The sequence below is a fragment of the Dromaius novaehollandiae genome, chromosome 20 (genome assembly GCF_036370855.1).
Source record: "Dromaius novaehollandiae isolate bDroNov1 chromosome 20, bDroNov1.hap1, whole genome shotgun sequence".
Taxonomy (NCBI): domain Eukaryota; kingdom Metazoa; phylum Chordata; class Aves; order Casuariiformes; family Dromaiidae; genus Dromaius; species Dromaius novaehollandiae.
The window spans coordinates 7610614-7625760 of NC_088117.1; the positions used below are offsets into that span (position 1 = coordinate 7610614).

Genomic DNA, 15147 nt, shown 5'->3' on the forward strand with positions numbered 1-15147 from the left:
ATAGAATTGGCTTAAGACCTATAGCACTGCTTTGGCATGGAGACAGCAGTAATAAGGTTTACCCAGTTTACTGCAGGACGTAAATGTCACTTCAGATTAAAAACAAGTATTAAGTAAAAGCTGGCCATACATGTTTTACACTATCTGCTTAGCCTGTATTTCAGATATGGCCCCAACAGATGCTGCTGGCCAGAGAAATTCTCCAACTCCGCACCTGCCTGCCATGTTCCACCAACAGGCTTGTGCAAAACACCCTTTTAAGAGCCAAGCAAACTGGTATGCAACACTCCCACCTTATGTACGTCCAGTCCCTGAAGCACCTCCATGCACTTTCCTTTACAATGGAGAAAGTTAACTTCAACATCTGATGAACTTTTTCACTCTATCGCAGCTCCTGGACACCAGTGTCGATGCAGATCTGCTTTAAGTCCCATATTAGTGATAACACCTGCATGCACATGCATCTTTTTAAGCTCTATGGGATGAAAAGATGAGGTTATTATAATTAAACACAGTCTGAAAACCACCCAGAAAAAGAACAAGAGAAAGATGGTTTTATTCTAGTCATAGAGTCCTTCATTATACAGAAATGATAGTTTATTTCATTCAATAAACAAGAGTGACAGGTAGATCACAAACTGCATCACAGCTACTACCAGCACTGAGACAGTTCACCCACAAGTCTGGGGTAATACAATAACCCAACTGCACACAGCAGAGAATTTAACAATCAGCTCAAAAATTCAACGTCAGGATTTGGTTAATTTTCAGGTGTATATATATATGTATGTATATAGATATTCTTTCCCTACTTAAGTATTTCCTAAAATCCACATGGAAGCACAAATGGCTTTAAACACCTGGACATATATAGATTTTTGATCTTATATATATATTTATAGATATTTATAACAGTAAAGATATGTTTCTCATTACTACAATATACTTGTTTTAACTCTTTTAAGCAGCTGGGAGAAAAAAAACAGTTTCACTACAGTCACATCTGATATGTGTGTGTGCGTGTGTGTGTGTGTGTGTGTGTGTGTGTGTGTGTGTGTGTGTGTCACAAAATACAAACAAAACAAGCCATGTATGAGATTCGAGTCAGACCACTCCAGGACAGAACAGCTAAGAGGCAGGCAGAGAGTCTCAGAGGGAGCAGGCCTACATGTCAAATGGTGGTTTTGGACTCTCCGGGCGGGAGGGACTGGCCTTACCCGGCCGGCTGGAATTCAAAGACAAAAAAGAAAAAAGAAAAAAAGAAAAGGGGAAGGGAAGGAAGAGGGGAAGAAGCAGTAAAACAATAGTTAAAATACAGAAAGAAACTGGCATCAAAACAACAGAGGATCCAGAAGAGAAGTCAAAGGCAATAACACTGAAATAAGATAACTTAAAACTTGATCAGGCCCATTTGAAAGCCTGTAACATAGGTGGCTCATTTAGCTCTGGTAGAGACATGACATCTGAAATGTACAGGGTTGATAAACTTTTAATTATTATTATTTTTAATACATGTAACATGAAAAGTAAAAACCAAACCTTAAGAAGATGAGTTGTGATCAACAACAGTTACAAGTTTCCCCAAACACGTACCATCCACATGCAAGAAGAAAAGGCTACGGAAGTCACCACGGTACCCAAAAAACACTGAAAGATGTGCTTATTCAAAGCAGAAATATTTTCAACGAAACATTACACAGCAAACTCCCTGAAAACATTTGGTTGTCCGTTTGCAAGGGGGGAGCAGCGTATCTATTGCCCTCTCCCTGCTGGGTTCAGGAAAGTCAGCCACAAGAGAGGAGCAAGACAAATGCTGGCAGCAGCCAGCGGTTCGCCAGCAGCGTTTCCTCAGCTATTCTGGAGCGCCGAGCGCGAGCAGGTCCACGTGCTCCCTGCACTGAGGTGTGGGCGCTACCTCAGACTTCACTCTAGCAGGACTATGCCGATCCATCGAGTTCCCCCCTTCTCGATCTCCCTGCCTTGCTTTGAGATAAAGTTGATTGCACTGATCCCAACGTGAGTTTTTGCACCTTAGAAGTCATCTAATACACAGGACATTTAATCTGTTCCTAACAGTGTCACGTGTTTTGACAGTATTATTTTTTTCTTCTATGTCACACTTTTGTCTTCTTAACTACAAGGAAAGAAAATAGCTACAGAGCTACAGATCAGTCCTAGGTGCTACAGCTAACTGATGCAGGCAGGACACTTATCCAGGCTAGACCAGGCAGATGAAACAACTGGATGGACAGCCGCCACTTGGACTTAAGGACGTCCCTGCAGCTGATCTCTCCAAGGAGCCTGTGCACTTCAGGGATCCGTGCCACTGAATGAAGGCTACTCTACACTCACAAAGCAATACAGGACGCACGAGTGAAGACGAAGAGCTCGATCACTAGGCTAGTGCTTTACGACACACCGGGAAGGGGCGGTGGGAGGCAGAGATGTGGGATGGATGAGAGGAGTGACTGTGGCTGTGGAAGGGAGGGTGGAATGGGGAAGCCGCCAGCACGGCATTCGTCGCCAGCTGTCTACAGCCTCGAGTTATAAATCTAAGAGGGACGGTTCAGCCGGTCGGATTATGGTAGGTCGAGTAGGTGAGGCAGGGCCCCTTCTGCTGTGAAAAAGCAGAAAACAAAAACAAGAGAACACACACTGTGGTTAGCACAGCAATCGCAGTCACAATCACGCATGCTTCTCCACCTCACCCGAGCCAGCAAGAGAAAAACCCAGCTGGGGCACAGACCTGCCACAGCAGTGCCGCTCCACAGAGGAGACTCACAGCTCAAATCAGGCCTCACATTGAAATTTCTGCCCAACATGGATCACCAGTAAAGGAATCCGCTGCGCAGCTAGCTTTGCTTTCCCTCTGCAAATTTGGAAATCAGGGACTTACTGCCAGTGACTGAACTGGCTCTGGAATGAGAGTTGAGAAGCATGGCCAACAGTGAGCTCCTGTATCAAGCACATGACGGTCACACAGCATGGATGGGGTCCTCTGAGAGGCGCTGTCAGAGGTTCCTGGCTGGTTTGGAGGAGCACCTTCTCCCTGCAAGCCTTAGATTTCCTGTTCCAACACAGGATGCTGATCTTTGATATCGGGGTCAAACTTGCTGCTTTCAGCTCTCTAGTTCTGGGGCCCAGCAAATGCAGCTTCCACTGACTTTGAGAGGACTTTGGCCACTGCAATTCAGTTGCATTTCAGCTCTCTTGCTAGTGCTTTAGCTAGGCAAATGGGCAGCAATTTAGTCCACGCAGAGGACAAACACTTAAGTGTTCCAAGATCTATTCCTGTAAGGGACTGGCAAGAAACAAAACCTGGAATAAAACAAGGATGAACACCCACTGCCTCTCTCAACTCACTGCTTGGGAGACCACTTCAGACTCAGAATACAAGCTTTAAGGAAGTCTGCACATAATCAAAGTGTGTTCTGGAAGTCAGCAAGCACAATCTACATTTTTCCTTTACAGCATGCTCCCTGCAGTGCCTGCAATGTAAACGGCACCATGATAGTGTACCATAAGTGACAAATTAAATTGCTCAGCACAGAGCCAGAGTAGTTTCACAGTCCAAACTGCCTGAAATGCAAAGAGCAAACAAACAGGATGTGGACCAAACAGAGGAAGAACTGGTACTGACCAAACAGATCCCGAGGTACAGAATTAATGCCTCAACAATTCCACACTGGCAAGTTTTATGCTAACTTAGATTACAGAGAATCAACTGACTACTGGAGATGAAGGACCTCCCACTGTAAGATTTTTTTTTCAGGGGTGAGGGTAAGAGGAAACAGAGGGAAAGAAGAGGGTATTTGCACTACTGCATCTTCTAAAAGCAGAGAAGTTTTGTTTCACACTGACAGCAAGCCTATAATGCTGTTGGTACCAGAGCAGCTACATTCCTATGAACTGGTGCAAGCTTCCTCATCTCAGCAAATGAGCAACTCTAGAGAGCAACTCTATAGTCCTGCTTATCAGACCTCAGCAGAATATATTGCTCTGTATCCATTAAGCCCCAGATCTCAACCAAAACAAATCACAACTGTTTGTTCCTTGCCTTGTATAAGGACACATTAAAAAGTTTCAGAAAGTAAAATGCTTCCAAACATTTTTTCCCTGACCGTAAGTGCAAGTGCAATAGGATCTGTAAGATCCCACTGTCAGCACGTCATTCACAAATTACTCTTCCAGTCAAGCAAATAATGACGGGATTAAGTTAACCTGAAAATTACATCTATCTTGGAAGGATATTGAAGTAACACTATCACCCAGAAGAAAAACTTGCAATAAGATGTTATAGCTCAGGGAGTCTGTGACCTTGAGCTTCATGACACATGTGGGATCCACGCACTCTCTCTCAAGGGTGCCCATGCTGTAGTAGCAGCCAAGTAGCCATCTAACAACTGCTACTGTCACTGGAACAAATCCTACAAACTTCAGCAGTATACGGGTTTGATCTTTAGTGAGATGCTGCTGCACTGTCATGTGTGTTGGAAGGTGTTTTTCAAGAAGCTGAAAGGGCTTTTTGCATTTCAGGCGTTTGGACAGGCTGACCTGACAGTCTCTCTGGATTCAAATGAAAAGGATGCTTGAAGTCACTGGACTACATAATATGTTCTGGCAAGAGAGGCCACTTGACCCTACCAAAATAAATTAGGGCTGAAAGAAAAGCATAAATCATTTCCAGGTAGATAACCTGCTTTTTTGTAATGCACTATGATGGCTTTGCACAGATATTCTTGTTCCTCTCATTACTCAGGGATTTGGGGGCAGGGGTTGTCAGTTTTTACATTACAGATTTTCCTCTCTGCTCAGATTTTCGGGAGGATTTCTTGAGCCCATTGGAGGATCTGGCTGGTAGGGTTACAGGAGGCTGAGAACTGTTTCCCAAGCACAAGAAGGGATGAAGAGGTTGTCTCTCAAACAGGCAACATTTACCCCGATGTACTGTTTTGGTCTGTCTTAGTTGCTAGCCAAGCCCTCATCCATTGAAGTCACTTAACTCTGTGTCAGGACAAGGAGGAACAAAACGCTGTTCTCTGGGAAGCCTGCGGCAGTCTCCAGCACGAGGGAAGCGAAACCAGAGTCCTGGCACAAGCCTGAGGAGACCAGTTACACTGACTGCCATTTCCCCTTAAGCCAGTCTTTCAAACCATACCCAAACTAGAACACTGACCTGGTCATTTCTAGGAAGCAATGGGGTAATCATAACCTCCGCAGATAAGGACTTAACCAAGACTGCAACACACTACATTTATTCCCTTGAGCTGCAGAAGTCTGCTGTCAGAAGTTTATTATTATGACTTTTATTATTTTTTATTTCCTTGGTGCTCTTTATGCCAGATTAAGAGCAGAGAATGCCCCGTAACAGCGAGTCCCAGAACAAGGTATGGACAACAGCAAACCTCTTTTTTGAGGTTTCTCACCAAGATGCACTTTTCCAGGGCTGCCAGGGATGTCTGCAGCAGGCAGAGGATTGGAGGAAATTTCTGATTGCTCCAACACCTCTGCAGTATGTCATCAGCGAGGAGGGCTGACAGATGACGTCCCCAAACACCACGTCAATCACTGAACAATCACTGCCTTGGGCTGATGCGACGTGGCACCTCTCAGCTTTAACAGCAGCTACATGCAGCAGCAACAGAGTCACCACTTGCCGTAAGACGTGCTAGCTGTGAACTGGCAGGTTCGCTGGTAGCTGCAAAGCCCTGGCCTGACGCAGGGGGTTGAACCCGTGCTATTCCTGTGCAGGTACTGACCTCGGCACACACTCCCCCAGCTCTGAGGCCGTCACCAGCAGCAGCAGGAGCCACAGGAGCTGCAGTTGCTCCACTGCTCAGAGCCAGATCTCCCACTTGGAGAAACAGCATCACAGACAGAGAGCTGGCCGAAAACCGGCCCACAACCACCCTGTGCTGCTCTCGCTCCCCCTTTGTCAGTAAGGGCTGGAAGTCCCTAGGAAAAGGGCTCAGAAGAATCTGCCAGACCTCTCTCTTCACACTCCCACCCTTCTCCCCCTCACTGTTAACAGGACACAGAGGAGCTGGTCCTTGAATGCTAGGCCAGCGCAACACAGGAGCCTGCCCTGATACGTTGCTATGCTGCTGAACAAGTACAACAGTGCAAAACGTAGGGCGAAACAGGAAAGGGAAACAGGCAGGAGCCCAGGGCAGGGGGCTATGGGCACTAACCGCTTCCTCGCCCAGGGGCGGGAGGCCGAGGAGGGAGGGGGTCTGAATGGAAGCCGAAGAGAAATCGAGATGGAAAAGGGCCAAGAGGAGAACGAGCAAAAGGAAGTTTGCTTCTATCTGCAAGGATGGGAAACCAGGATAACAGGGAGCATTCAGTGTCAGAGCAGGGTCACTCCATACTCAGACACCCAAGTCCTGATATTAATGACCCAAACTCCTCCTGCCTTCCATGAGCACCAGGGACACAGCGAGGAGGGGAGCACTTCTCCAGGCAGACACTGGAGTATAAGAAGAGGAGTCTGAACTAATAGCTCCCCAGCTCTCTCTCTCAAGGCTAACAGAGCTGACAGATGGAAACCAGACCAAAACAGAGTTCATTCAGCCCATCTCCTACTCAACATGGATTTAAGCCAAATGAAAGATGTTTGCTGTTTAGACCTTGTCTCAGAACTCGCTCCCCCATCCCCACTCCTCTACCTGCAGGCAGAGGAAGGTTCCTCTAATGACCTTAAGTCAGCGACTGAGGCTCTCCCAGCTCCCTGCAGCTCCAGCAGCTGCTGTCTCTGATCAGCCAGCTTTTCTGTTCAAGACTCCTCCCTTTATGAGATCCTGGCAGAGGTGGTTCTTTGGACAAGGGACTCTGTTACTAGCACGGGAGCTAGGCAGCAGAGGCGAGCTGCAGAGCAAGAGTGATGGAGGATGGGGACACACTGACTCATGCATTGCGGGGGGAGAGCAGAACGTACCGTGGCCGCCAGTCCTCAGGGGTCACTGATAGTGATTCTGAAAGACAACACGAAATCAACATGGCAGTTCAGACAGTTCAAGGCAGAGGCCACGCAGACTGCTGGGAAGGTGGAACAGAGACAGGCGTGCGCTTGCACAGACGGGCACACTCGCACCCCCCGCCCCAGACCTGGGCACGAGCGTGCACCGCTGGGTAGGGCCGCACTCAGCCGCGCCGGACTCTCGCACGCATGCACATTCACAGCCTCATCCTCGCATCCGCAACCCCGCTGCATCGCACGCAGGGCCGCGTTCAAAGTCCTCAGTCTATTCACGCACCTGCCAGCTGCTGCTCGCCCTGCCACGCAGCCGGATACGCGCCAAGCACAGTCACGCGTCCGGGCTGACAGAGGCCCCACGTACGTTCACACCTGCTCCAACAGCAGGACACCTCGGTCCCAGCACCGAGGCTGGGGGCGAGGGGGCTGACTTTCTCTCAGTGATGATTCACATCTTTTGACCATATTAAATGTTACAGAGTTGAAACAAACAGCTCAGGAAAGAAGGAAATAACATACTGTCCTGAGCCTACAGTACCACTCAAGAAGGGAAGGAGCAGGAAAAGATTTACATTTCAGAGGTCACAAGCCATGAGATCAGCTGCTCTGACCTCCGGAATAACTCAAGTCATAAAATTGCGTGATGTTATCCTTGTAGTGATGCTGATCACTTGTGTCTTTCTTCCTCGGATATATCAAAGGATGGAGAACCTGCTAGTGCCTTCAGCAAACTTCTCCAAAGGTTAAGTCATTCTCACTAAAACTGTCTTATTTCTCATTTTAACTTGCCTAAGCTTTTTCACCTATTAGCTTTTGTCAAACTGTTTTAAACTGAAGAGGCCATAAGTGCCTGCAGGTGTATCTTCATGGGGTAAAATATTTTTTCGAATCACTTGCTGACCTTCCTTAGAAAAAGGATTCTAAATCACTGTCTGAATCACTTTCCTCTAGGTCCTTTCAGAAAATGTTGACTACAGAAGTGGGTAAAGTATTATAGTATCACCTATGTAATGTGAACCATCGCTCTCTGCTTGAATACAGAAAAGTTTACATTGATCCTTTTTGCCAGAGCATCACACTGGCAGCCATGTTGGGCTGCACCTTTACTCCGACTCTTGAACGTCTTTCCAAAGTAACTGCTGAGATATTTTGTAGTAATTGCCACTGTCCTTCTCTTCTGCCCCTAACATATTTCACTTCATATGATTGACTCATTCAGAAAAAGCAGGTTTTAAATACAATTTAAGTAGTCCCAATCAGCTTATATTATTTCTGTATGTCATGGCTTGTTCCACTAACTTGTTTCATCAGCTACCTTCCCCTTGGTAGTGATTTGATCTTCACTTAGATCCCTAGCAAGTGTGCAATATCATGAGCATTACTATTAACCTTGGAGGAACATCATCAGATATTTCCTCCTTGGAGAAGGATTCCTCAACTAACTGTTTTGAAGATTCCCACTTTACCAATCCGGAATCATTTAACAGGTACTTTCCTGAAGCTGCATAGTGTTGATTTAGTTACCATAGTACAACACTAAATCAACAAATTCACAAAAGCTTAAATCCATCTACACAAACCATGTTGATTTGCCATAATAGTTTGTTCTCCCATTAAGTTGAGTCGGTATGGTTTTCTTTCCCAGAGTGAAACGTCATACACAGCCCCCAGTAGGTGTACAGTCAGAATACAGTCCTTGTACACAAGCAGGACCTTATGTTGTTTCGAACTGTCAACTCCCAAAGGTACGTATATTTAGTGATATGGACTTCTGCAGTAGACTGAGAAACGTATATCTGGGGGCAGGGGCAAGACCTGTTATAGCTGTCTGTATCCAGTTACACTCAGGAAAACCTTCCTGAGATAAGAAAGAACCACATGGTGTTTGCATGTGAAAGCATATGTGTCTATTCAATTATGTTTATTAGGAAGAAGCCGTCTTTTAGTTCATCATACATAAAATCAAACGCTCGCACAAACTGGAGGCACAAACATACACCACACTGCTACGTTGACACCAGCATGCATACGCATGCAGAAGTACACCCAGCACCATGCACCTGTAGTTGACTATCTTACAGCACCGACTTCTACAGCAAAGCCTACTTGCGCTACCTACAAGAGCTCCATTTCACACAAGCAAAGTAGTGTAGTCCAGTTAGCAAGGGAAATGATGGGTATTTAAAAAAAGCAACAATGGAGATGGCATTTGTTCACCCATGGCAGAAGGACCCAAGTCCAAGTGCTAGCAGGGAACATTTTTATTCTATATACAGGAGGGGAAGAGAAAGAGTCCCTTGCCATTGGAATTTCTCTGTTCATCAGTGAACTCAGATGAAAGCTGTGTATCAGGATCTGGAGGAGTCTATGAACAACTGGAAGAATCAAAGAGGGGAATCTGAGAACAAGCATGAAAAGTTCACTTCACAGCTTCTGGAATTACTGCTTCAGCTCCAGATCAAGGCAGTCAGCAGCATGCAATCCAACCTACCATCTTTCCTTCTAAAGGAAGGGATTTCTCATTTAACTATGAAATATTTCTTTCCTCTACTGTGGTTCCCATCCTTCCTCTAAACTTTTCTATTCCATGAAAAAGGGATCAGCCAGAAGAGCCATTAAGGTAGACTATAATAGACTTCTTCAGAAAAGGCCAATTCAGTTCAGCCGACTTGGAAAATCCTATCATGACAGCCAGGTATATAGAATATTTTTCATGAGTGAAAAAATGAAATTGAGCGAGTGGGGAAAGATGGAGACAAAGATGTGTAAGAAATATACTAAAACCAAAGAAATTAACAGTATATGGGAAAGCAGGGTCACAATAAGCAAGAGTCAAAAGTACACAGCAGAAGCATGCTGACATCCACAGGTGCCACCAGCAGGATTACAGTCTCTGGGGCGACAGAGGCAAATATGGATAGGTTATTGGGGGAGCTGCATCAAGGCACACAAGGAAGACTGGGGCAGAGGCACCAAGAAAGTAAAACCATTTGCACACACCAGAGTCAAAAACTGGTCTACAATCTCTTTGGACTCATCTACTTCTGGGCTGGATACAGCCTGGCAGAGAAGACTTCCTCTCCAAACAGGCAGTGCCTGGTGTGAGCTGGGGCACTATCACAGGGGGAAGACCAAACAGCCTCTACCATATACCATCACCACCCATGGCAGTCTGGGTGTTTTCACAGAAAATGGAAAAGCTTCATCAGACACATGCCACTGGCACCCACTGGAGAGCAGTTCTTTCCCACAAGGGAAACGTTTCCTTAGGTGTCTCGTTTGGAAGTTTGTGGGGTTTTTGTTCATTCTTTACTCTGCCATTACTTTCTCTTCCTCATAGGGAGACCAGCTACCCAACATAAAAACATTCCTGGTTACAGATCGCTTCCTAAGTCCCCTTTAGGAAAATGTGCAAAGCTGCACAGGGTATAGTCCCTTGTTACTCTGAAGTGTGTATAAAGTGACCAAATAGCAAGGGGATTAAGTTTCCTAATGGGAAAGCAAAGCTGTGTCATTTGAACCTTTAGGCTGGAAAATGTGCTTGAGTTGATTGCAGAAGCAAATAAGCATGTTCACACAGAAAAAGCAAAATTCCATTTCTCCCACTGGTGATCTTGCAATATTCTCCTAGCCAAAAAGTATCTAGACATCCTAGATGAAACCCGCTCTAACTCACCTTGAAACATCCTGCGTCAGGAGAAAAGGGCAACTTCACACTTTGGGACTCCCTACACAGAGGGAAACTGCCTTGAAAGGTATATGCTCACTCCAGTCCTGTGATTTTCTGGTGACTTATCTCCTACTTGTGAGCAGAGGTGTTGATATGATTGCTTTAATACATCTGTCAGGCATGAAGTCCTCTTCCCCCAACTTCTAGGTGGAGGTTTGTGCAGAGAAGAGGTCGCCTCTCTACTCCTGAGAGCTGCCTCTGCATCGCATCGCCTATACAATGAAATCTCAGTGGACAGCAATGCTCTGGCCTATTTAAGCAAATTCCAACAGCCGAAGACTTTGCCCACACCAAGCCTTCTACTCCCATCTTATGACCCGGGCAGGTGAAACACTGCAAAGCTGCTACCCCAAAATTGGACATATTCCACCTCTCTGCAGAACAGCCTCTCAGGACTTACCTGGGAACACCAGGAGGAGCACGGTTAGGCCGAGAAGGAACCTGAGGTGGGGGCCCAAAGGGATCAGGAGAGGCACCTGGCCTGGAGGGCACAGGGGGGGCACCACCCAGCGTGGACCCACCAGCAGGAGGTGGCCCAGGAGCCGGGCCTCGGGACCCAGGTCTGGCGGGCGGAACAGCGGGAGCTCTCCTCTGAGGCGTGGGGCTGGATGTAGGAGACCTAACAAACAAAGAAAAAGTTCAACTGCAACAACAGGCCTGGGAACCCTCTGTGCCACCATCAGGTCCCCATATGCTGCCTTCACTGCTCCTTCTTTAGTCTCGTGTCACTTTATATGCCTCCCTTTAGCTTTCCAAGGGCCACACTAGGCTCCAGCTTGCTTTCAAAGCTACTTCAGGCCCCATCTAATCTAAAGGTTTAGCAGCCTCCACATCATCTGTAAAACCGTAGCAATCTTACATAGTTTTCAAGGCCTAGAAGCCTCCCAACGCAAACTCCAAGAACTCTTCAGGGAGAGGAGGGGAGAAGGACTCCCTATCCCAGAAGGAGGCCCCAGCTAGCCACTAAAGAGGCATCAGGCAGGTCTGTGGGGCTCTCCCCCTGAGCCTCTGGTACCTGCGTCCAGATGGTACGCTCTGCACCTGCAGCCAAGAGTCGTCCACCGGTGGGGGCATTGGGGTGCTGATAGTGCTGGTGTTGATGTCCCCAATGATGTTGAGGGCCTCTTTCAGGGCATGGTACATGCGCAGCATTTCGTCACGCCGCTGGGCCTGCTCTGCCGATTCCTCCATCAGCGTGTTTTGGTCACCACAGGAGTACAGGTTTGCCAGCAGCTCCGAATGGATAAAGTCCTTGGTCTGTAAAGGAGCATGAAGAGGGAGTCGTTTTCCACCATTTTCCCCCAGAAACCTCCATTCTATCCCCACCTCCTCCTTTCAAGCTGCCTTTAGTTTTTCTTCATTCTTTCTTCCCCTATTTTTCCCCTTCTCCAAGTCTCCCCACCTCTATCAACCACAACCTGATAAGTACATTGTTTATCATGAGGTGCATGATCGTCTTCGGCATGAGGTCTCTGATGGTTTTGTTGACAATTGCCATGTAGGAATCCACCAGGTTCCTGATCGTTTCCACCTGTCTCTCTAGCTGAGGGTCCATGGAATGCATGAAGTTGTCTGATCCATTCTCCTCTGTTTCACTGGCCTGCAAAGAAAGAAAGAAACAGGTCAGTTCTTCAGTGCAATATAAAATTACTATTTTGTGATACAGCTAAGTGAGGAAGATAAGGAAACATGCAGGAAGTACAGGCTACAAACAAAATATCTAGACTTGCATTTTGAGCTGTGATTGCCAGGGCACAGCTCTGCTTGCATAGACTTCTCCAGGTCATATCCAAGGGACACTAACAGTGAAGCTGCTCTTCAGAGGAAGTTACTACACAAAGGTGTAGTCAAAGGTGAGTGGCAATCAGGATTCCTGACTAATATTTGTAGGCCCTGGCTCTAGTGAATACTCAAAGCTGTATTTTTACTTGTAATGTTTTAGTTTCCTGAAAGGTTCTTCATTTGAGCGGTTTTCCATGCCCAAATTCAGTTTAGATATGATAATCACTCACCATAAATTAAGCCTCAAGGGCTGACACACTGCATCTTTATCCTCATTACACAAATGAGGAAACAGATACAGAGAGATAAAATAACTGCTCCGTCAGACTGCAGGTTGATGGAATCCTCCAGATCACCTAACTACAAATCCTGCATCTTAAAACTGCATACAACTTTTCTTCCATACTAAGCAGAAGAATCTTTTTACTTCTGCCTGAAATGCATCATTTATTTAGCTTTCTGTAATGCAAAACCTGGTGTGTGCTATTTGACAGCAAACAGTCTCCAAAGCTCATCCATTTGGAAACAATTTCAAAGCAGATAAAGCACGAAAGTCTTTCCTGTGTTTCTCAATACTCTATTCAAAAAAAATGGATTTTATAAGAAAATCTCTCATTTAAACTGCTCTGGTCTGAAGGACTTGCAGCAGCATAGGAGACTGCATTATCATCATTTATTTTGGGGAACAAAATAGACAAGAAAGGGCAAATTCTTTTCTCCATTTAAGCTTTTCCTGGGAGGATCTTGCATACTCTCAAAGCAATAGAAGACCTTGCAATCCGAGAAACATAAGGTAAAGGAAGTAGAAGTCAAACAGGATGACTCAAAAAACAAGGATCAAAAAAAAAAAAAAATCCAAAACCAAAAATAAGTTTTCACCGAGATTCAGGAATCATACAAAAAGGGAGAAATAAAAAGAGAAAAAAGGAAAACTCAAATCAAGAACAGAAACAAGTGGCAGCAGTCCAACAGAAGGTACAAAGCGGGAGAAGAAGCAAATCCCTCTCAGGAAATGGTGACAAAAGGAAAAAAAACAAAAAGAACTATCTGGCAAGAGCCCCAGGGGATAACACAGGCAGAGAAGAGGAGACTTACTTTGTCCTTGTCCTGGCAGACCAGTTTGAGCACATGTAAAAAAATTAAAACAAAAAGGGACAAAAATAAAAAAAGAACTTTAGTTGGTCCCAGAGTTTGGAGAAGAACCTCTTTATATCACTCAAGACTACCACACCCCTCAAAAACACACAAGTACCTACATTACCCTGGAACACAAACAAATGAACTGTTTACCTACACTGAAAATCAGAATGGGAACCTTTGCAAAGGAACTTACATTCTTAGCAACAAAGGGGCAAGTTACTTACCTCCAAAGGCTATTTGCTATTCCTCACATAGGGAATTGAGACAGTCATAAAACAGAGATAGCCCTGGTCCTATGTCAAACCACTCCATTTCCTCACCAATAGGTGGCACGTGTCCTTTAGGAGCATGCATTTAGGATGCTCAGTCTGGTCCAAAGCCCATTTGAAGTCATGGCACTGATAAGGCCCAATGTCCCCAACTCCCAATTTACGTTTTTTAATCCTGCATCAGTTTGTCAGGAAATGAATCAAGACAAAAAAAAAAAACCCTTCAAGTTTAACAGGAAAGATGAATGCAAAAGGTCTATTGGAAGCAACAAAAAACAAGCAGATAAGCAAGTATTGCTTTTCTAATGGGGAAACTATTTATAGACGCTTCCTCTCACACAGAGGGACAGGAAAGCTTTAAACGGGAACATACCACACTCCTCTAGAAGACACTCCTAAAGCAGAGCAGAGTGCTGACAGTAAAAGACATGTGGGACAAGGCATGGGGAAGAGAGCAGAAGTCCTGCTAAAGTAGTACATTGAGATATCTAAAAAGCAATAAAAACAACAGAAAAAAATCCTTCCTGATTGGGAGGGGAAAAAGAACAGGAAAACGACTGCTGAAGAAGCTGGGAGGCTCTTAACCTGGTTGTACAGCAACAGTACCGAGAAGGAATGGTGCCTTTGCTCAGCAGACACAAACCACCTAGTAGTGAGGTGGCTAAACACCCGCCTTATGCTGGGACATGACCACCATCCCCAGGAAACCTTTGAGTTTTACTGCCAACAGAACAAGAGCACTAGAAGGGTTCATCAAGGCAGTCTTTGCTACTTTCTCTCCCCTTTGAAGTTGCCAGTTATATTATCCCAAATTTCCTCAAAGGAAGCACCAGTACATACCAAAAGTTTAGATTTGTTCCAGAATATCCCCAGCCCAGGGAACAGACAAAACCTTCACAGGCTTATTTTTAAACTCAAGAGGATGCAGGTCAGTTATCCTTCCCGAGACACATGCTTTGTTCCTTCCCATCCCGTTACTATGACTGTAACTTACCCCAACACGCTCCGGGTAGACTCCTGCACGAAGGAAGGAAGCCTTCCAGCTATCCACCTCCTCCTGGGTCTCACAGGCCAGCTCCAGCTGCCGGTAGTCCTTGTAAACATTCCTGGAAGACAAACATTTTACCCTTCTCCACAGCAAAACAGACATTTGCCCATATTTGACAAAGATGTTAAGTGGCCAGCATATCCTCCTATTATTTTAAGGTAGATACACTTTTAGTCCTTTCCTAGTATATTCATGGTGGCCC

At 45.7% G+C, this 15147-nt stretch overlaps 1 protein-coding gene across 18 annotated transcripts in view; it reads right to left on the reverse strand.

The window, feature by feature from the left end:
- Positions 1 to 532: 532 nt before the first annotated feature.
- DNM1 (dynamin 1) overlaps positions 533 to 15147 on the reverse strand; it is a 73270-nt gene continuing 58655 nt past the window's right edge. For 4 of the 18 annotated variants that reach the window (XM_064523707.1, XM_064523703.1, XM_064523705.1 and 1 more), the window contains 6 exons: positions 14892 to 15003; positions 13584 to 13595; positions 12136 to 12306; positions 11722 to 11963; positions 11107 to 11325; positions 533 to 2617 (listed from right to left, as the gene is read on the reverse strand). In XM_064523707.1, coding sequence (XP_064379777.1) covers positions 2545 to 2617; positions 11107 to 11325; positions 11722 to 11963; positions 12136 to 12306; positions 13584 to 13595; positions 14892 to 15003 — 829 coding nt within the window. In that variant the 3' untranslated portion in view covers positions 533 to 2544. Of the gene's footprint in view, positions 2618 to 6937; positions 6975 to 11106; positions 11326 to 11721; positions 11964 to 12135; positions 12307 to 13583; positions 13596 to 14891; positions 15004 to 15147 lie in introns of all 18 variants that reach the window. The other 14 variants (XM_064523715.1, XM_064523711.1, XM_064523709.1 and 11 more) reach the window with 11 other exon arrangements.